Consider the following 23,783-nt stretch of genomic DNA (forward strand, 5'->3'; position numbering starts at 1 on the left):
ATTCGTGAGGGAGAGAGTGAGACACTCGGAGTTGTACTCCCACTGGGACGCAGTTTTGGATGTTTCCGCAGTCAGTTTTCAATAGCATTTCTGGAAAATATTTAAAAATGCCTGCTAATAGTGTATATTAATACATTAAATTCCAAACACTTGGATGAAATGTCGCCAAAAAATTTCGATCTTACTATTTGTTCCCTGTCGATGGAAATCTGTTTTTCTATCGTTTCTCGTATTACTATCAGCAAATAATTCTTTGTCGTTGTGTAATTATTAGAACATTACAATTGTTGAATCAATTGTAACCAGTTGCTTTTGTAGGGATTCATTTTTTCTTGGTAACATTTTATTAAGATGCCTGGCATCCTATCTTCAAATTCTTATGTTTGTCATAAACATTGTTTCTTGCGACAAGAGTTTTCAGGAGAGCTATTGTAAAACATCGTAAGTAAAGAAACAATGTTCCCGAAGCATAAACAAATGTTAACATCTGAAGGTGGGAGTATTGGGGCAAGGGGGACACCACCCCAAAGTACCGTTATCTAAGATGCTGGCGATTACGTCATCCAAGATGGCGGCGGTGACGACATCCACGATGGTGGTGTTGACGTCATCAAAAATGGTGGCTGTGGGGTCATCCAAGATGGTGACTTTTGGGAGCGAAGTTCGAATTTTGGCGGAAAGACAGGTCAATTGGGCAACCTCCATTAACCAAACCCCCTCCCCTCCCCTTCCCACAGAAAAATGGCGGGAAGTTCAAATTCCAACAGGATAATGCATCACACCACGGTTATCTCAAGTAACCTAAGAATATCACGGGAAGATAGGTCACTTGGGCTACCTCCACTAACCTAAGATATCCAACCACCACGTCTTCTTAGGGATTGGTAGGAAAAGGACTCAGAGTGCACTGGGCTACTGGAGAGAGGAAGAAGTGTACTTTATTTATTTTGGAACAATTTATTTAGGGATGGAGTATATTTACACAAGTGATGGAGAACACACACTCTGATAGGCCACACAGCATACAGACCTGCAAACTACACCTAAACAACTCATGTATAATGCTCCACACATGTCCTTGCTAATTGTAAACTGCCAAAATAACGCATTGCACAACCTACAGACATATAAACCACTCGTAAATAACGCAATACATTTATGTCCAGAGAGCCAGACACATCGTTAATTGTCAAAATAATAATCCATCTAAAAGACTCTGTAAACATGCTTGCTAATCATCAGCTGTCTAAATCATGCACCAGTCTTTATTTAGACGATTGGAGGCAGCACCACCATACAGTGTGTTCGCCATGTGCTCCACAATCCAAATGAACTAGCATACAGTACCACTACCAGAGGGTAGTGTCATCTGTTCCATGACGTAATCCAAAATGGCAGCTGTGATGTCAGCCAATGACGCAAGTACCATAATCGAAGATGGTGGCAAACAGTGTGTTCACCTCAAGGTCTGGACCTAGTACACAGTGCCACCACCAGAGAGCGCAGTCGTCCGTATTGTGACATAATCCAAGATGGTGGGGAGAAATGGGGGCTGAAAATAATGGCTGTGCTAGACATAAGTTTGTATTTTGCATGCAATGTCTCCACCACAAGATCTAGACTCCAACTGACCTAGTAAACAATGCTACCACCAGAGGGTGCTGCCATCCATCCTGTGACATAATCCCAGATGGTGGTCTGGGGTGGAAGAAAATGGCATGAAAATTACTCAGCCTGCACTGGGCTGCTGGAGAGAGTAAGGAAGGAGTGTAATTTATTTGTTTTGGAACAGTTTAGTTTGGGATAGAGTATATATATCACACTGACACAAAATACATGCTTGGGGTCACAATACACAGCCCACAGACCTGTAAACTACTCCTAAATAGCGCTCTGCAGACACACAAATTCCTCCTAAATTACCGAAATAATTTCAGTACAGACATGCAAACTGCTCCTAAATAATGCAATCCACAGATGTGCAAACACGAAATCCTACACTACCCAAATAACGCATAGTACAGCCTACAGGCCCACTTGCAAAATAATGCAACAAACACGCAAGCACCCTCCACCACCATCTGTCCACTGGGCCACACAGGAGTTTAGTGGCAGTCCCTGCAAAGTAACGTGGCCGTCAGCTGTCAAACCACGCACAGATGCCCGAGTGCATGAGGTGGCGACATCGCTTTCCCACTTGACACCTGAGAAATTCCTCACGAAATACATGTTCACCTAGACACCATTGCTGACGTGATCAGACGGGAGCGAAGACTTATTTACAGAGCACAGTCACTCCAGGGGCATGCACCGTCATAGGCGCGAGCCGCCACCAGATGCAGGTGATCCTTCCCTCTATTTTCTGGTATCAGTCAGTGTTTACTGACATCACAGAAATCCAAGGCGCGCTCATGCTCCTCTCATACATGTGACACCTCTGGGCACCATGTGTCTTTACCGTTGATGACAGAGTAGCACAAGCTGCTTTCTCCCTAGCCATTCTAACTAACCATTCGTGACATGTGGCTGACACATTGCCCCGAGTAGCTACAAGCGGATCTAGCAACATTCTCAATGTTATAATGAAACCACACAGCTTTCTAAAATAAGAACAGAGTCGAACTCCAGTAAATTGCATGGTATCCCAGAAATACTTAACATGATCTTTTGTAGCAGTTTTCATGATGTCTCAACTTGAATGCATGGAAATTCTTGCCCTATCTGAATCTGTTTGCGAAAATAGCATATCATAACCCTCATCCATCACATGTTACCTTTCATGCTCTCAGTATACGCAAATGTTCTCACATCTATGTAGAGACACCTGTATCCCAGAACAAAGAATGTTATGTGAATGAATCGAGCATTAAGATTGGCTCTTATCGAATTTACCCTCTAAATTACTGATGCTGCCCATGTGGAAGCACCATCTACCTTTTTTTTTCCTTTCTGCAGATGAAACTTTTTGCGGTAAAATTATTTTGCTCAGTTCACTAAATTGCATTGACAGTTAAACCCACAAAGTTGTCTACAGACCATCAAATACAAATGACACTCACAAGAATATTGGGAGCAAGGAACGTACGGAAAGAGCATATAACTACAAATAAATATTACGATTACTACTACAGTCTGACACCAATGGATGTACAGATAATGTCTCCTTATGGTAGCCGTGCTTCTGGAACGAATGTCAGTATCCATAGCGCACATTATTTTCCATGTAAAATATCTCTCTCGTACCCTCTCGGTTACTGATGTGCTGAATCTCTATGTCCTTCACGATTAGACACACAGTCATCTTCTCTAGTCATACCACAACATAAACCACAGTACCTTTACAATGCAATATATACATATTTTACAGAACATAAGCCATAGTAACTTAACAATGCGATATATACACATTTTACATAAGCAGTACAGTTATCTTTTATATCTGTACATCACCCGAAAAATTTATGGTATGCCCACACACACACCAGCTATATGTCACAATTCTCCTCAGTCTCCAACCCAAAAATATATCACCGTGTACTGTGTCTGTGTAGTAAACATTCAATTCATATCCTCTGCCATACAAAATTATCCCTTTTACATCAGAAAGACGTCAGTGGATCGAAGTTACTCTCAGAACTGTTGTGTAAAGACTGACTCGTTTCCCCCCTTGGTACAAATGCGTTACTGTTTCTGGTACGGACCTGCCTGCTTGTTCGTGTTTCCTCACATATATCCAGAGTCTGGGATTACAAGAATATATCTAATTTCGCATAGCATCAGCGTCCGACATGTGAAAATTGCAAGTCATTCCGTCACTAACTCCATAAACAGCACATTTGTCGGGCAAATGTGTACATGGAGATTGCAGCTCCTCACAAGCACCTATCGCTGACTTAGCTATGATGCTGAAGTCTCTATTTTACACCCAAGATGCGACAGGGGGGGGGGGGGGGGTGGACTACATCGCATTAATCAAAGTTCGTTTAGAGAAATGAGTCAAGCTTCATCACACATGAGATATAAGTCCTCTGATGACCGAGAGGTTTACCGTTAACGATCGCAAGCAGACAGTGCTTTATGCTGCATACAGAACACGGGGCTGTATACGAGTAGAATGCAGGCTTTGTCACCCGACTGATGCATCCAGACAGAACAGTGCAAAAATTGACATACAGTAACTTCTCCTTCTCTAGAATGCATCAGTTACCATTAAATTGTACATCATTACAGCTCCATCTCAATCGATCACCCTGTCCACTCTCTGTTATCCTTTAAAGCAGATGCAAGTAAATTTAGAGGTGAATGGTTCTCTGTCTTCCTGAAAAGCATCAAATACAGTAGTCAACGCGTGTGTATCACTGGTACTCCAATAGACATACAGTATAATGCTGCCTCAACGGAAAGAAATTGACTGCCTCCCTGATTCCCTTCGTTTCGATGTCAATGTTCCCTTGGATTCATCTTCTTGCCACATACTTGTTCCCATGTACAAATTGTTCGGCGCGAACCAGAAGATACGCAAGTACTTCCTCTAATTCTACACATTTCGGTGTATATTTGGACAATTTATACCTATTCCCTCGTCATTTTTTGCAATTCTATCGATTTTAAGTTGGATCTGTCCATGCGATCATGACATAACCTCTGGTTCTGTGTTCTAAAATTGCTTGTAAAAATAGCACAGCTGCCAATACCTAGCCAAAATGCACTGATCAGGAGCTGTAATATAGCCCTGTACTTGATTGTATCCAGTCACCTACAGATTCGGAGAGCGTTTGCTCTATTTTCTGTATGTCTGTGTATATGCATGCCTCGCAGATGGCTCCCAGGATCTGCAGTAGACGCGAGTTATTTTTCGAATGTGGGTCCGCCGCGCGTTATATCCTAAGCGATATTGCGATGTGGATCCACAATATGAGTGAATGGGATAGGGTTTGAAGGTGGATCCAACACGCAAAATGTACGAGGATGTGTTGGGATGCAGATCCACAATATGTGTTGCACAGGATAGGGTTTGAGGGTGAATCTGCGATGCACAACCTACGAAGTGGTGGTGGGATGCAGATCCACAATACAACACATCCGAAAGAGCGTTTGAGTATGGATCTGCAGTGGACTGCATATCCACACTTATGTTCAAAGGCAGTTCCACCATACGTCACATCTGTGATAGGGTTTGCAAGTGGTCCAACCACACATTACGTCTGGACATGTATTCTGTGTTAGATGTTTGGTCCACCAGCTGAGGTGACTGGGTCCTGGTAGCCATCCGCGAGGCATTCATACACACAGGCATACAGAAAACAGAGCAAACGCTCTCCGAATGTGGAGGTGACTGGATATAGTCGAGTACAGTGCTATATTATGGCTCCAGATCAGTGCATTTTGGCTAGGTGTTGGCAACTGTGCTACATTTACAAGCAATTTTAGAACACAGAACGAGAGGTTATGCCATGATCGCATGGATAGATCTGACATAAAATCGATAGAATTGCGAAAAATGACGAGGGAATAGGACAAGAAAAACTTATGATACTTGGCCAACTGTGGTTCATTTTCTCTCAGTATTATTTCCTATCTCCAGTGATCAGTTATTGACGAAGTATTATATGTAGTAGTAGGGGGTGCATGATAGGTTCACCTTGAGCATCAGGCTTATAAAGTATCTGTTTGTGTTCTGACATATGCAAAGGAAATGATTATGTCCAGTGATAAGGAAGGGATGGATTTGACATGGGGTACTGTGATAGCATGGGACGAGTATGTCAGGTCATAAGAATGGTACTGATATTTCTGTTTCCAGAGCCACAGCCATCAACAGAGAGTATTTCCAATGCCGAATGTCGTTCAACTGAGACCGCGATCGTAACATTTAGGTGTAAGTACAGGGGTAAAATATATATGTGACCGCCTTCTTAGGATAAACATTCTACCTGTGCATGCTTGGCCTGCAGCGCCGTTGACGTGTGCGGCGTTGATTCACATTTACCGTTAACAGTAGGAGCTCTCAGAATGGAGGTGCCTGTTAGAGTGTAAGAATGTAGATGAATTAACCGTGTTGTACTGTAGACGACAAAACAGCGAACTAATACTTAGTATGTGTTGCCTCGCTTTCTTGTCTGCGTGTAAATTTGAGAATGAATGTGGAAGTGCATCTGCACTGTACCTTTATTCCCTCCCGTGTAAATTGTTTGGTTGACTGCTTCAGCCCATTTCGCGCATTTATTTAGTTGAGAGAAGATAGATTGTGGGGTGTGCATCTAGCATGTGGAAGAGACGTTTGCCAGTTCTCTAGACATGAGAAACACCTTAGTTGACCTTGTGAATTGTAGAGATGATTTCGAATCTGTTACATCACCAACATCGGCATTCGGCAGTGTAAATATCAGTTTCCTCTAATTGTTTCGAGTTTCCGAGTAAATGTCTTCACAGAAGTGACAAGTTTCTAGTTAGTCAGTGGTTTATAGGACGCCCAACCTACCTAAGGTTTCGTGTTTGCGTAGAAATAATTCCCAATCTGTATCTTTGGAATTATGTTGCGTGAGCAATCGGTAGGATACTGCTATGTGCGAACAGTGTGAAACTAGATATGTTCTTGTAATCCTAGAGTTTAGAGATAGATGTAGAAACATGAGGATGCAGGCAGGTCCGGACCAGAAACAGTAACGCATTTGTACCAAGGGGGGGGGGGGATATGAATTGTATGTTTACTACACAGACAGTACACGGTGATATATTTTTGGGTTGGAGATCGGTTTCACACTGTAATATTCAAGCTCCTGTCCTCAGTTGGAGAGCAGTGCAATTGAGTAAGAGACTTTCCGTATTTGACGATATGTATGGCACTTTGCAAGGTTTAGTTGTCAGTGCAATATGGCGATCAGTGTAAAGTAGTTTTTAGCCGCTTAAAGGCATGTCTGTAGAAAGAAAGAAAAGGCGGACGGTGCTTCCCTAGGACTGAGGAGAATTGTGACATGTAGCTGGTGTATGTGTGGGCATACCATAAATTTTTCAGGTGATGTACAGATATAAAAGATAACTGTACTGCTTGTGTAAAATGTGTATATATTGCATTGTTACATTACTATGGCTCATGTTGTGTAAAATGTGTATATATTGCACTGTAAAGGTTGTGGTATGACTAGAGAAGATGACTGTGTGTCCAATCGTGAAGGACATAGAGATTCAGCACATCAGTAACCGAGAGGGTACGAGAGAGATATTTTACATGGAAAATAATGTGCGCTATAGGTACTGACATTCGTTCCAGAAGCATGGCTACCATGAGGAGACATTACCTGTACATCCATTGGTGTCAGACTGTAGTAGTAATCGTAATATTTATTTGTAGTTATATGCTCTTTTCGTATGTTCCTTGCTCCCAATATTCATGTGAGTGTAATATGTATTTGATGGTCTATAGGCAAATTTGTGGGTTTAACTGTCAATGCATTTAGTGAAATGTGCAAAATAATTTGACCACAAAAAGTCTCATCTGCAGAAGGGAAGAAAAAGGTAGATGGTGCTTCCACATGGGCAGCATCAGTAATTCAGCGGGTAAGTTCGATAAGAGCCAATCTTAATGCTCGATTCATTCACATGCCATTCTTTGTTCTGGGATACAGGTGTCTCTACATAGATGTGAGAACATTTGTGTATGTTGAGAGCATGAAAGGTAACATGTGATGGATGAGGGTTATTATACGCTATTTTCGTAAACAGATTCTGATAGGGCGAGAATTTCCATGCATTCAAGTTGAGACATCACGAAAACTGCTACAAAATATGATGTTAAGTATTTCTGGGATACTATGCAATTTACTGGAGTTCTACTCTGTTGTTATTTTAGATAGCCATGTGGCTTCATTATAACATTGAGAATGTTGCTAGATGTGCTTGTAGTTACACGTGGCGATGCATCAGCCACATGTCACGAATGGTCCATTAGAATGGCTAGGGAGAAAGCAGCTTGTGCTACTCTGTCATCAATGGTAAAGACACATGCTGCCCAGAGGTGTCACATGTATGAGAGGAACGTGAGCGCGCCTTGGATTTCTGTGACGTCAGTAAACACTGACTGATACCGGAAAATAGATGGAAGGATCTCCTGCATCTGGCGGCAGCTTGCGCCTGTGACGGTGCATGCCTCTGGAGTGACTGTGCTCTGTAAATAAGTTTTCGTACCCGTCTAATCACGTCAGCAATAGTGTCTAGTGGAACACGTATTCCGAGAGGAATTTCTCAGGTGTCAAGTATGAAAGGGATGTCGCTACTTCATGCATGCATGTGCATGGGTGACAGCTGACGGCCACGTCACCTCACAGGGACTGCCACTAACCGCCTGTGAATTCCAGTGGACAGGGTGTGGCGGAGGGTGCTTGTATGTCGGTTGCATTATTTAGTGAGTGGGCTTGTAGGCTGTGCTATGCATTATTTGGACAGTTTAGGATTTCGTGTCTGCACATCTGTGTACTGCATTAATTAGGAGCAGTTTGCATGTTTGTCTTGAAATTATTTCGGTAATTTAGTAGGAATTTGCGTGTCTGCAGAGCGTTATTTAAGAGTAGTTTACAGGTCTGTGGGCTGTATATTGTGACCCCAAGCATGTATTTTGTGTCAGTGTGATATATATACTCTGTCCCTAAATAAAATGTTCCAAAATAAATACACTCCTTTCTTACTGTCTCCAGCAGCCCAGCACATGCTGAGTAATTTTCGCGCCATTTTTCCCCTCCACAGACCACCGTCTTGGATTATGTCATAGGATGGATGGCAGCACCTTCTGGTGGCAGTATTGTGTGCTAGGCAGTTGGAGTCTAGATCTCATGCTGGAGACATTGCATGCCAAATAAAAACTTATGTCTAGCACAGCCATTATGTCCACCCGCCATTTCTCCCCACCATCTTGGATTATGTCACAAAACAGACGGCAGCACTCTCTGGTGAAGGTACTGTGTACTAGGTCCAGACCTTGTGGTGAACACACTGTTTGCCACTATCTTGGGTAACGGTATTGTGTCATCAATTGACATCATGGCTGCCATCTTGGATTACATCATGGAACAGTACCCTCTGGTAGTGGTACTGTGTACTAGCTCAGTTGGATTGCAGACCTCGTGGTGAACACACTGGATGGTGGTGCTGTCTCCAATTGTTTACATAAAAACTGGTGCATGATTTAGACAGTTGATGATTAGCAAGCATGTTTACAGAGTCTTTTAGATGGATTATTATTTTTGACAACTTAAGAGTTGTTTGGCACACTAGACGTAAATGTATTGCATTATTAACAAGTGGTTTGCATTTCTGTAAGCTGTGCAATGCGTTATTTTTGCAGTTTACAATTAGCAAGCACATGTGTGGAGCATTATACATGAGTTAATTAGGACTGGTTTTCAGGTCTGCACGCTGTGTGGCATGTCAGAGCGTGTGTTCTCTATCACTGTGACAAATATACTCCATCTCTAAATAAATTGTTTCAAAATAAATACACTCCTTCCTCTCTCCAGCAGCCCAGTGCAGCTGAGTCCTTTTCCTACCAATCCATAGGAAGAGATGGTGGTCGGTTGACTTAGGTTAGTGGAGGTAGTCCAAGTGTCCTTTCTCTCACGCCATTTTCTTAGCTTAGTAGAGATACTCGAATTGACCTTTCTTTGCTACCAAAATTCACACTTAGTGCAAGTTCCTAGGAAGAGGTGGCGGTCGGATGACTTAGGTTAGTGGAGGTGGCCCAAGTGACCTATCTTCCCGCGATTTTCTTAGGTTAGTTGAAATAACCGTGGTGTGATGCATTATCCTGTTGGAATTTGAACTACCCGCCATTTTTCTGTGGGAAGGGGAGGGGAGAGGGTTGGGTTAGTGGAGGTTGCCCAATTGACCTGTCTTTGCTCCAAAATTCAAACTTCCCATCCAAAACCGCCATCTTGGATGATATCACCGTCGCCATTTTGGATAACGTCATCGCTGCCATCTTGTATAAATCATTGCCGCTATTTTGGAGAATGGTACTTTGGGGTGGTGTCCCCCTTGCCCCAGTACTGATGGGGTGAATATTAAATGAATATACTCTCAAAAACGCATGTTTTTCCGCATAATTTGTTGGTGAGTAGTGTCGGGAAAGGGGTGCCTTTCACATCATTGCATTACCCCATAAACATTAAATGCTACAGAAAATACAGTTTTGATTTTACTCGCTAGGAGCGCAGACGTTGCGTCACGTGATGAGGTTTCCTGCCACATTTAAGTATGTATGTGAATGAGGACTGCAGGTCACCAAACGTTCCCTATGATAGTGTAGGCAGTTGCGGAACCCAACAATCAGGTACCACGATCATCTTCAAAATACGGTGGTCTGTAGTTCTATTTAAATCAAAATAGCGATTTTCAGTTTACCACTATCGCCTCAATTGTGATGCGCAGGTCTTGGAGCACTAGGGCCTCAGTCTCCCTTGCGATTACTGCCTCTTCACAGACAGGTGGTCTGCTATTTCCTTCTTCAACAGTCTTGTTTGAGCATAATGGAAGCATCTTCGCCACCTAACCACTGCGTCATATGGTCGTGTATCGTAGCCATATACTTCCAACATCCTAACATGGAGTCTTGCAGTGCTAATCCACTCAAAAAACACTCCATTTAAACAATGGGCTGCGCCGTTTTTAATTTGCTCACCCTTATGGAACTGCAAAGGAGGTACCTTATGATGAGGACACGCATTATGTAATCAAAAGTATCCGGACGTCTGGCTGAAAATGATTTACAAGTTCGTGGCGCCCTCCATCGGTAATGCTGAAATTCAATATGGTGTTGGCCCACCTTTAGCCTTGATGACAGCTTCCACTTTCGCAGGCATACATTCAATCGGGTGCTGGAAGGTTTCTTGGGGAATGGCAGCCCATTCTTCACAGAGTACTGCACTGAGGAGAGGTATCGATGTCGGTCAGTGATTCCTGGTACGAAGTCAGCGTTCCAAAACATACCAAGGGTTTTCTATAGCACTCAGGTCAGAACTCTGTGCAGGCCAGTCTATTACAGGGATGTTATTGTCTTGTAACCACTCCACCACAGGCCGTGCTTTATGAACAGGTGCTCGATCGTGTTGGAAGATGCAATCGGCATCCCCGAATTGCTCTACAACAGTGGGAAGCAAGAAGGTGCTTAAAACATCGATGTAGCGTGTGCTGTGATAGTGCCACGAAAAACAAGAAGGGCTACGAGCACCCTCCATGAAAACACGATCAGGTCATAACACCATCGCCTCCAAATTTTACTGTTGGCACTACATACTCTGGCAGATGACGTTCACCGGGCATTCGCCATACCCACATCCTGCCATCAGAAAGCCACATTGTGTACCGTGATTCGTCACTCCACACAACGTTTTACCACTGTTCAATCGTCCAATGTTTACGCTCCTTACACCAAGCGAGGCATCGTTTTGAATTTATCGACATGATGTGTGGCTTATGAGCAGCCAAGAAATCCAAGTTTTCTCACCTCCCGCCAAACTGTCATAGTACTTGCAGTGGATCCCGATGCAGTTTGGAATTCCTGTGTGATGGTCTGGATAGATGTCGGCCTATTACACATTACGACCCTCTTCAACTGTCTGTCAGTCAACATACAAGATCAGCCTGTACGCTTTTGTGCTGTACGTGTCCCTTCACGTTTCCACTTCACTATCACATCGGAAACAATAGATGGATGTTTAGGAGCGTGGAAGTCTCGCGTACAGACGTATGACACAAGTGACACCAAATCACCTGACCACGTTCGAAGTCCGTGAGTTCCATGGAGCACCCCATTCTGCTCTCACACGATGTCTAATGACTACTGAGGTCGCCATGTGGAGTACCTGGCGGTAGGTGGCAGCACAATGTGTGGTGTCACCGCCAGACACCACACTTGCTAGGTGGTAGTTTTAAATCGGCCGCGGTCCATTAGTACATGTCGGACCCGCGTGTCGCCACTGTGTGATCGCAGACCGAGCGCCACCACAAGGCAGGTCTCGAGATACGGACTAGCACTCTCCCCAGTTGTACGGACGACGTAGCTAGCGACTACACGGACGAAGCATTGCTCATTTGCAGAGCAGATAGTTAGAATAGCCTTCAGCTAAGTCAATGGCTACGACCTAGCAAGACGCCATTAGTAACATTGCATGTATCTATGGAGTCTCACTTATATCGTCAATAGCGATGTACCAAGGATGGGATAAAGTTAAGTATTCAAGAAGCTAAGTACTTTTCTTTATAACATTCATTACGTATCCTGTTACAGACCTATAACTTGCCTGCTAAACGCGTGCCTTTCGGCTACTGCCGTGGCGTGGCGTGGCTGTCTTGCTACGCCACAACACAATGCACCTAATATGAAAAATTTGTGGTTTTGGGGATTTCCAGATACTTTTGATCACATAGTGTATCTCAGTACAGAGGCGTACTTTTGATAACATATTGTTAAGTGTAGCCTCATGACTATTTCCCACACGCTGTGTGCGGTTAACCACATTCTAAGACAGAAAAAAAAAGATGCGCCACGAAGAAATTATCGGAATGCGACGTAAATCGGTGGATGTGATGTATGGGTACAAACAAACAAATGACCTGAATTTCAGAAAAATTGGATGATATATTCAACAGAAAGAATTTCGCAAATTCAGCAAGTCAGTAACGTGTTGACCCTTGCCAGCCGGTGTGGCCGAGTGGTTCTAGGCGCTTCAGTCTGGAACCGCGCAACCGCTACGGTCGCAGGTTCAAATCCTGCCTCGGGCATGGATGTGTGTGCTGTCCTTAGGTTAGTTAGGTTTAAGTAGTTCTAAGTTCTAGGGGACTGATGACCTCAGCAGTTTAGTCCCATAGTGCTCAGAGCCATTTGCACCATTATCCTCACACCTCATCGGTACAAGGCGCGCGCGCTGAAGTGGGCCTAACTGGTCATCTTATGTCACATACGAATTCACCAACGCCAATTAAAATTAAAGATATCTGAAAATATTAATGACTCTATAAGTATATTTTTGTTTGTTATTGAAGAGGGAAAGCTCACTCTTACGAAGCCCTTAAAGTTCGCTGACCTATTTAAATTAGGCTGTTGGATGCTAGGTGCACATTATTACAAAATGCGGCCAGGAACCGACCAGGCAGCTCGCAGCCGCGGGCCGCATTTTTTTTAACCAGTGGGCCAGTCTATTGTTTGGAGACTGAATTTTTTACTCTGGAGCGGACGATGTGCTGCGTCCAAAGTACCTGGAAGACTAAAATTATGCCGTAGACCGGCATTTTTTCGTGATACCCTCTTTTCTGGGAGAGCTAGACTTGTAAGGTATGCAGGAAAGATTGTGCGAGGTGTGGTTCAAATGGCTCTGAGCACTATGGGACTCAACTTGTAAGGTCATCAGTCCCATAGAACTTAGAACTTCTTAAACCTAACTAACCTAAGGACATCACACACATCCATGCCCGAGGCAGGATATTCGAACCTGCGACCGTAGCGGTCGCGCGGTTCCAGACTGTAGCGCCTAGAACCGCTCGGCCACACCGGCCGGCTGTGAGGTGTGGAAAGCATGAGGGAGGTATAGGCAGAATTAAAGCTGCGTGTCGAGTTGTGAGACATACCTGGGCAGCGTAATCGGTAAGAGCATAGCCCGCGATGGACAAGATTTAGGTTTCTAGTCTCGCTCAGGCGCTAAATTTTAATCTACTAAGAACTTTGCATGTCGTAGAGAAGCCATAAAAGGGAGCAGAAGTCGTTCACGTCATGGCTCGAGCACTGCCTGCAGATGAGAAGGATTCTAGGTAATTTGAATTACTACAGAAAGTTGATGTTGCCTCAGGCTGGATAGAATGTTTTGCAAGGAATAGGGTCGAGAAAATCTTCGAGGCTATGACTGTCTTGAAATTTGTCAACAAAATTTGGCATTTAGGAAAATCGAAGTTAATATTAAACTATATGAAGGTTTGATGACATACAGTGGACCGAGCGAGGTGGCGCAGTGGTTAGACACTGGACTCGCATTCGGGAGGACGGCGGTTCAATCCCGCGTCCGGCCATCCTGATTTAGGTTTTCCGTGATTTCCCTAAATCATTCCAGGCAAATGCCGGGATGGTTCCTCTGAAAGGGCACGGCCAACTTCCTTCCCCATCCTTCCCTAATCCGATGAGACCGATGACCACGCTGTCTGGTCTCCTTCCCCAAAACCACCCAACCAACCAACATACAGTGGTTAAATACGCTACACCATCTTAACCATTCTACGAGCTGATAGTGGGTAACCTATCAGGGGCTTTCAATAAGTAACGCAACAAATTTTTTTTCTTCAGACCATTTCGGTTGAAAACTCCGAAATTTGTTGTGGGATATCATGGAACATTCCCGCTTCAGCCCTTACAGTTTCATGAAGTTCCGATAGTGATGACGCTATACATAGCCCTAACAATATCTGTAACGCGGATGCGTTCCATGCAGAGAGACGCCATTGAGTTTCGTTAGGTAGAAAACCAGAGCGACGCAGATATTCATAGTCGCTTGCAGGAGGTCTACGGAGGTCTGACGGTGAACAAAAGCATGATGAGTCGTCGGGCGAGGCGTCTGTCATCATCGAGGCAAAGTGGCACAAACCTGTCCCATCTCCCAGGTGCCGGCCGGTCGCACACAGCTGTGACTCCTGCAATGATGGAATATGCGAACACTCTCATTCGAGCTGATCGACGGATCACAACCAAACACTTCGTTGCACACCTGGACATCTCGGTTGGTAGTGATGACATTCTTGTCCGCCAGTTGTAATACTCAAAGGGGCGAGGAACTCAGCAGGCACACTCCAACTGGTGGACAAGAATGTCAGCAGTACCCACCGAGATGTCCAGGTGTGCAATGAATGTTTGGTTGTGATCTTCGATCAGCTCGAATGAGAGTGTCCGTATATTCCATCGTTGCAGGAGTCACAGCTGTGTGCGACCGGCCGTCACCTGAGAGCTCGGACAGGTTTGCGCCACTTTCTGCGATGATGACAGACGCCTCGCCCAACGACTCATCATGCTTTTGTTCACCGTCAGATATCCGTAGACCTTCTGCAAGCGACTATGAATATCCGCCTCGCTCTAGTTTTCTAGCTAAAAAACTCAATGGCACCTCTCTGCATGGAACGCATATGCGTTGCAGATATTTTTAAGGCTATGTATAGCGTCGTCATCTATCGGAACTTCATAAAACTGTAAGGTCTGAAGCGGGAATATCCCATGATGTCCCACCACAAATTTCGGAGTTTTCAACCGAAACGGTCTAAGGCAAAAAAAAAAAAAAATTGTTGCGTTACTTATTGAAAGCCCCTGGTAGGTTACCCACTATCAGCTCGTAGAATGGTTAAGATGGCAGAGTGGATTGAATCGCTATATGTCGTCAACCCTTCATATAGTTTAAGATTAACTGCGATTATCCTAAAGGCCAAATTTTCTCGACAAATGTCAAGACCATCCTTAGCCTTCACCGAGAGCAGCGGCATTTGAGTAGAGTTCTCAGCGTTAACAGACAAGCAACACTTGCATGAATAACAGCAAAAATCAATGTGCGACAAATGACGAACGTATCAGTTAGGACAGTGCGACGAAATTTGGCGTTAATCGGCTATGGCAGTAGATGACCGGCGTGAGTGCCTTTGCTAACAGCACGACATCGCCGGCAGCGTCTCTCTTGGGTTCGTGACCATATCGCTTGGGCCTTAGACGACTCAGGTGAGTCCAGATTTCAGGTGGTAAGAGTTGATGTTAGGGGTCGAGTGTGGCGGAGACCCACTAAGCCATGGGCCCAAGCCGTCAACAAGGCACTGTGCAAGCTGGTGGTGGCCCCATAATGGTGTGGGCTGTGTTTACATGGAGTGGAATGGGTCATCTGGTCCAACTGAACCGATAATTGACTGGAAATGGTTATATTCTGCTGTCTGGAGGACATTTTCCGTCACCCATGGACTTCATGAGCACAAACAACAATGCGACTTGTCTCCAGGCCAAAATTGTTTTCCGTTTGCTTGAAGACTACTGGACTATTCGAGCGAATGGTTTGGCCACCCACATCGTCCGCCATGAATCCCACCGAACGTTTATAGGACATAACCGAGAGGTTAGTTCGTGCACAAAATCATGCACCGTCAACACTTTCTCAATTGTGGAGGGATATAAAGGCAGGATGGTTCAGTATTTCTGCCGGAACTTCAAACGACTAGTTGAGGCATTGCCACGTGGAGCTGCTGCACTACAGTGGGAAAAGGACATGTGATCCGATATCAGGAGGTATACAAGGACTTTTTTCACCTCAGTGAACCCCTCTCAATGCTAAACGATTAGTTATAAAATTTAAATATTTTTAAACAGTTCAGTTTATCTGAAGTTAATGTATTCAATTTAATTACGATTACTAGCCTTAGAAGCGAAAAGGCTTTAAAATGGTTCAAATGGCTCTAAGCACTATGGGACTTAACATGTGAGGTCATCAGTCTCCTACACTTAGAACTACATACATCACACACACCAAAGCCCGAGGCAGGATTCGAACCTGCGACCGTAGTAGCCGCGTGGTTCCGGACTGAAGCGCCTAGAACCGCTCCGCCACAGCGGGAAAAGGCTATAGGCCTCCACATTGCAGCATACTGGTAAAATTGTACAAGAGCCGGCGCTGATGAAGGATGATTGAAGGACGGTGAAACCACGAGTACGTGACAAGGTGTTGAATGTCCACACCCCATATAGAACGTGGAGGTTGGTGGGTTGTCCTCTCTGTAGAGTTGGACAGTTATGCATCTGTGGAAAATCTAGCGACAGTGCACAGTGCTGGCGCAGGCGTTTATTTTATGGAGCATACTGTTCAGCGCGCATTGTTGGACTCGTGCTCAGCTGTGTTTTAACGCATTGACCCAACGAGATCATCATTTACGATTGCAGTGGGCACGGAGTCTTTGAGATTGGACCGTGCATCAATATAAACGCGTCGGCTGGCCGGATGAGTCTCGTTTCTTGTTACACCTGGTCGATGGTAGTGGTCAGAGACGCTATTTCCCAGGAGAACAGTTGCTCGAGACATACACTGTCCCACGGACGGAGGTCAGTGGGGGCTATGGGTGGAATTCTTCTGGGCTTCTATGGGACCTATGGTAGTAATCGAATGCACGATGAGAATGATGGATTACGCGAACATTACTGCGGTCCATCTGCATCCCTTCATGCCTGCTGTCTTCCCTAACGGTGATGGCATCTTCCAGTAGGATAATGGTCTGTGTCACAAGGCCAGTATTCTGCTACTGTGATATGAGGAGCAAGATAGTGAACTCACGTTGCTGTCTTCCTCTTTTTCCACTTCGAGAATTGTCAGTATGTCACTTCTTTGCTGGTTGGGTTGCGTTAGGTTGTAGTGGGGGAGAAGACCAGACAGCGAGCTCATCGGTCATATCGGGTTAGGGAAGGACGTGAAAGGAAGTCGGCCGTGCCTTTTCAAAGGAACCATCCCGGCATTTGCCTGGAGCGATTTAGGGAAATCATGAAAAACCTAAATCAGGATGGCCGGACGAGGGACTGAACCGTCGTCCTTCCGAATGCGAGTCCAGTGTGCTAGCCACTGCGCAACCTCGCTCGGTTCTCTTTGATGTTTATTTTTGTCGCTACCCAACAGTATTTTCTGAATCGTTCTGTTTATTTCGTTTCCGTAGTTTTCACTGTTAATCTATCATTATTTGCCTATGTTCTATAATATATGTAGAATGTGAATGAAAACGTTGCTCATAACTTCTCATGTAACTCAAGCTTGTTTTCAGTGAGGTATTTGAAATGACTTACACAATGTTATTACTTCGACCTAGCAAATTTTTCCGTCGAATAAAAAATGGCTCTGAGCACTATGCGACTTGACTTCTGAGGTCATCAGTCGCCTAGAACTTAGAACTAATTAAACCTAACTAACCTAAGGACATCACACACATCCATGCCCGAGGCAGGATTCGAACCTGCGACCGTAGCGGTCACGCGGTTCCAGACTGAAGCGCCTTTAACCGCACGGCCACACCGGCCGGCTCCGTCGAATAGTTCCCACTTTTATGGGCAGCATTGAGTCCACATATGTGCTAGTGTAGCGCTTTAAGTGGAGGAAGGACGGTAGCTGTCGTATTGTATGAAAAATGAGTATCAGTGGAATAATAGTTTCCCCAAAGAGGGCAATAACTGGTTCAGGTTCGTGCTACTCATACATCATACACTATCCTTACACTTCATGAACTGCCGATAGTAATACATGGTGATATAAACAAAAAACTGAAGTAATGGTCACAAACCTACCTCGAAAGTGTTATTACATTGTTCAGTAGTACTTATAAATTTTTCCTATCCTCTGACGTCAGTCGAAATTGAAACCTCGTCCAAATACGGGTCTACCTTTAACATTTTGATTAATTCCCTTGGCGACGGCTACAACAATGCTGCTAATGCACCGATTTATTTCAGAGCCCCCACACTGACTGTTCAAAAGCCTAACATCAGACGGACATCCGATTCCGAAATACTATGGACTAGGGAAGAAAGTCCTATCCCGGACGATCCCCCAATTGCAACTGAACTCTGGCACGTCTACTACCTATTTTTCACGTGGCTCATGTGCAAAGGGGGTTGGTAGTAAACGGTTGCATTTGCGCCCCTATTATTGAGTCAGATATTGCCTAGCTTTTGAACAGCAGTGAATTGAACTACACACGTTCTGATTGAAACTTATTTATTCAAAAGAAACACTTTAACTTTGTGGCCATTCATTTTTAAGTTCACAAATAATAATCGGTGCAATTCGTACACTGTTTGTCTCACACCCACACACTTTCACTTTGTTCCTTCGCATACACTGGCGTCCATGCTAGCACTCGCGGCACTTTTGCCGCTCCCAACTTGCCGCCATAGCGGGCAACGCACAAAGACCCCGTTTTCCCGCTCATATCCACAGTCCTGAGTCGGGTCACATGACACCACACTAGTCAAAATAATCCATAAACATGGCCACAATTCGTTTACAGAATTTTATAATATTTAAATACTTAAATCTAAATACATTATATAATTTTTCACATTTATCACCACACTTTTATAATTCGTTGCAATTAATAGAAAACCAAAACACTACGTAACGGAAATACAACGCCCATCAAAACACAAAACAAGTATTTTCCAGTCTATTTTGCCCAGCATATTATCTCTGTTGCTGTGCTTTAAATTTAAATTATGAACTACTTGAAAGAGGTCCACATTATCCCCTGTTACCTCACATGCAGAAGCATCTCGTTTTGCCTGAGCCGTAACTTGTTCAGGAACCAGAATTAGAAGCCCTTCTATCATGCACTCAGTACCCAACTTCACGGGAAAATTTTCTCAGTTAATTAGGATTTGATGATCTAGAGATAATGGAAGGCATTTCCAAATGTTTTTCTAGATCCAAGAGAAAAAGTCTGCATCTATGAGTCACATTTTCTGCTTGAGGATTGTTTTCTGTGTAAATATTGTATACCGCTAAACAAGCAATGTCCAGATTGTTGTAAAAAATACTAGAGGCCATCTCTGTGCCCTCATTTTTACACTGTAATGAGAACATAACTTGTCCATGTTATCAACGCCCCCTTTTGTGCTGTTATAATAATGTATAACATTTGGCTTTGGAAGAGGGCCAAAAGTGGATGCCTCATGCATAATTTTCTTCTTCTTTGGAACATATGAACACAGAGAAAAGCTGTCGTCACTGAATCCAAATACAGACGACAGTTCTTGTAGTGAAGAGGAAGGTTGCAGTTCTGGCTGTATATAGGGCTTGTTTCTGTATGTGTTGGGGCTTATGGGCGCTCAACGTCGAGGTCATCAGCGCTGGACTTGTTTCTTTTCACAGTACCAACTATGGACAAAACACAAGTCATCAACAACCTTGCTGATGGTGGAGTTGTGAAAAAGTCGTTAGTGACTATATTACTACCTCTGAAATGTTAACATAAGTCTTTTGTTACCCTCTCTCCTTGATTAGTTTCTCTTCTTGAAGCAGTTTTACCTGTATAAATTTGGCCAATTATTGGATAAGAATTTCGTGAATCACAAATCCACCAAACTTTAAAGTCATATTTGGCTTGCTTGAGGGCATGCGTTGAGTAAATCTTGTCTTTCCTTGTTCATCAACAGTTTGGCAATCAGAAGGCACACAGTTTCTGCGAAGATTTGAATCTAGCGTTTTAAATACCTCACGTACTGCAGCAGCTTTGTCACTTTCCAAGTGATCAGCCCTAGTGTTCACGTTGTCAAATACTATAAACCTGCTTATATGGCAAAGCCTGTTGAGAGATAAGCTTGAACGGTACATTGGGAATGCATTTTTATCCACATTTCCTTTGTGTGTTCAGAATTAGTGAATCTCGCTCAAGTTACAGCTGGATATGCACCAAAATCGTCAGTTGTCAGGAGCTTCCACACTTTTGCTACTCCTTTTGAATTGGAAAAAAAAAAGAAATTATCGTACGGCATTTATTGGCTGGGATATTCCATTCGGGGTTCGGCCGCCGTATTGCAAGTCTTATAAATTGACGCCATTTCGGCGACTTGCGTGTCGATGGTGATGAAAATGATTATGGACACAAACCACCCAGTCCCCTGCCGACAATCGAACCTGGGCCCCTTGCGTGGTAGGCAGTAACGCTACCGCTGCGCTACGGAAGCGGACTCTGAATTGGTGTTATAATTTGTGAATACCTGATTTGCCTTCCTGTTGGTTTCACGTACTGGTATGTGATACATTTCTACTGGAAACATACTCTTGAAGATGCCTTTTATAGAAAGAAATTTTGTTGTACGTGTTGGACCAGCCCTTTCCCGCAAAATATTATGCTTCAGCAACTTTCTTGTCCCAAAAGGTTCCTTATGCCATTTAGTTCCATCTTTACCACGTAGAATACCTGCAAAAGACATAATCGCTTCACCGTCTTCGTCAGCTCTGTGATTTTCATCGCTGCTATATCACTTGCCTCTCTTTCAACTTCAGTATCGTTACAAACATCAATAGCATCTTCCGTATCTAAAGCAGCAGCATCTTCCTTACTCGGAATCCATTCGTCTGTAGAATTTTCACGCCTGAAACCTGTAGCGTTACCCTCTTCTGTATATATACATAACTTTCTAATATACTATCCTTTTGATTCATGGCTTAATCTGTTGTATTCAGATTTAGTGAGTTACAGTTTATCATCCATGAGAACCCGGAGCTGAGGCTCACAATAGCGAAGCTTACACAATAATGATCAGTTCATTACGTTGTGCAGCAGAAGTACAGAAGCAGCAGTAGCCGGCAACAATTAGAACGCCTTGTTGCAACGATTTCGTATGCACCCATGGCTCAGTGTTGTCAACCGTGACTGTACAACAATAAATTCGTTAGGTTGCCCCGGTAACTTGGTTATAGAACAAAGTATAATTTTTGGAGTGTGGATACAAGGCATAAACATTATCACTGGCGCGCAGTTCGCCATCGGCGTAGCGCAATTTAATGTATTTCAGTGTTCAAAGGGGATGGCGCACGAAAACCTGGCCCCGAATACTAAACCGTTCATTGCCGCCCGCCTGTTGTCATCAATTCAGTAAATATAGATTTTCTGCATTGTTGTTGTTGTTGTTGTTGTGGTCTTCAGTCTTTAGACTGGTTTGATGCAGCTCTCCATGCTACTCTATCCTGTGCAAGCTTCTTCATCTCCCAGTACCTACTGCAGCATACATCCTTCTGAATCTGTTTAGTGTATTCAACTCTTGGTCTCCCTCTACGATTTTTACCCTCCACGCTGCCCTCCAATACTAAATTGGTGATCCCTTGATGCCTCAGAACATGTCCTACCAACCGGTCCCTTCTTCTTGTCAAGTTGTGCCACAAACTCCTCTTCTCCCCAATCCTACTCAGTACCTCCTCATTAGTTATGTGTTCTACCCATCTAATCTTCAGCATTCTTCTGTAGCACCACATTTCGAAAGCTTCTATTCTCTTTTTGTCCAAACTATTTATCGTCCATGTTTCACTTTCATACAAGGCCACACTCCATACAAAAACTTTCAGAAACGACTTCCTGACACTTAAATCTATGCTCAATGTTAACAAATTTTTCTTCTTCAGAAACGCTTTCCTTGCCATTGCCAGTCTACATTTTATATCCTCTCTACTTCGACCATCATCAGTTATTTTGCTCCCCAAATAGCAAAACTCCTTTACTACTTTAAGTGTCCCATTTCCTAATCTAATTCCCTCAGCATCACCTGATTTAATTTGAATACATTCCATTATCCTCGTTTTGCTTTTGTTGATGTTCATCTTATATCCTCCTTTCAAGACACTGTCCATTCCGTTCAACTGCTCTTCCAAGTCCTTTGCTGTCTCCGACAGAATTACAATGTCATCGGCGAACCTTAATGTTTTTATTTTTTCTCCATGGATTTTAATACATATTCCAAATTTTTCTTTTGTTTCCTTTACTGCTTGCTCAATATACAGATTGAACAACATCGGGGAGAGGTTACAACCCTGTCTCACTCCCTTCCCAACCACTGCTTCCCTTTCATGTCCCTCGACCCTTATAACTGCATTTCTGCATTAGCCTACTTATTATTTCTTCATTATCTAATTATTAAATCTATTTGTTGTTGTATCTGCTAGTGGCGGACAACGATTCGTGTGTAACTGGTGAGCAGTATGTGTTCGGGGCCTGTTTTTTGTGCTACCCTTTAAAAAAGAGGATAGTACAGACAGGGATAGTACAATGTATAAAATACTTTTTTGCGAATAACTAGTCGTATACCGTTGTCTTAATCATAAATAGAATGCAGTTTAATGTCGCTGAATGAAGAGGATTGTATTCATGTTCGTTTTAATAAAACAGAAAGATGTGCATTGCCTATACTATTGAAATTTGCTTACTGTTTAGGTATGAAAATAATCTGCCATAAAAAATTGAGTAGATGCCTCGCGTACAGCAATTTATTGTGTTTTCGGTTAAATTTAGTTCTTTTGAATGATATGTTTCCAAACTCAATGAATCAGTTATGTTAAAAAGTGACAAATTCAGAATATTGCCCTCCACCCCTTCCCACTCTTGCATAGTTTTCTGCAGTCCCACTGTGGCTCTGGCTGATGGGTCGCTTTGCCTTCGCAGGTATTCAACATCCTGGGGATCGGGCCGCTGCCGTGGGCCGTCGTGGGCGAGGTGTTCGCGTCGGACGTGAAGGGCGTGGCTACCTCGGTCGTGGCGGTGGTGCAGTCCATCCTCTTCACAGCGCTCAGCAAGCTCTTCCAGGTGATCAGCGACGCCACGGGCATCTACGCCGTCTTCTTCCTCTTCATGGCCAGCGCAGTAGTCGGCCTCGTCTTCACATTCTTCTTTCTGCCTGAGACCAGAGGCCGCACCTTCATTGAAATCACACGGCACTTCGAGGGCGAAGAAGACGAAGAAACAAAGTAGCCATTTTTCTGACTCTGGCTGAAATAAAGAACTCAAATTCGTCCGAGTGGGACTAAAATTCATTTGGAAATTTAAATTACCCACAATTCATTGAATTAACATTTCAGCCAAAGACAGAGAAAAATCTGTTAATGTCTCTGCATCGATGCAAAGAGTACGTTTGTTGCTTGTGTAATCAGCCATGTGACTGGTTTGATGGGGGGCAGACGCAGTATTCTCTCTATCGCTAATCTCTTTGTCTCAGAGTAGCATCTCTGCCAGACGTCTTGAATTATACAGGGTGTTACAAAAAG

General features: G+C 43.7%; 1 protein-coding gene across 1 annotated transcript in view; it reads left to right on the top strand.

Moving 5' to 3' along the window:
* Positions 1-23,490, top strand: part of LOC124613425 (facilitated trehalose transporter Tret1-like) — a 75,656-nt gene extending 52,166 nt beyond the window's left edge. The window contains exon 5 of the mRNA XM_047142128.1: positions 23,185-23,490. Coding sequence (XP_046998084.1) covers positions 23,185-23,490 — 306 coding nt within the window. The remainder of the gene's footprint in view (positions 1-23,184) is intronic.
* The last annotated feature ends 293 nt before the right edge of the window (positions 23,491-23,783 follow it).

The sequence above is a fragment of the Schistocerca americana genome, chromosome 4, assembly GCF_021461395.2.
Source record: "Schistocerca americana isolate TAMUIC-IGC-003095 chromosome 4, iqSchAmer2.1, whole genome shotgun sequence".
Lineage (NCBI taxonomy): Eukaryota > Metazoa > Arthropoda > Insecta > Orthoptera > Acrididae > Schistocerca > Schistocerca americana.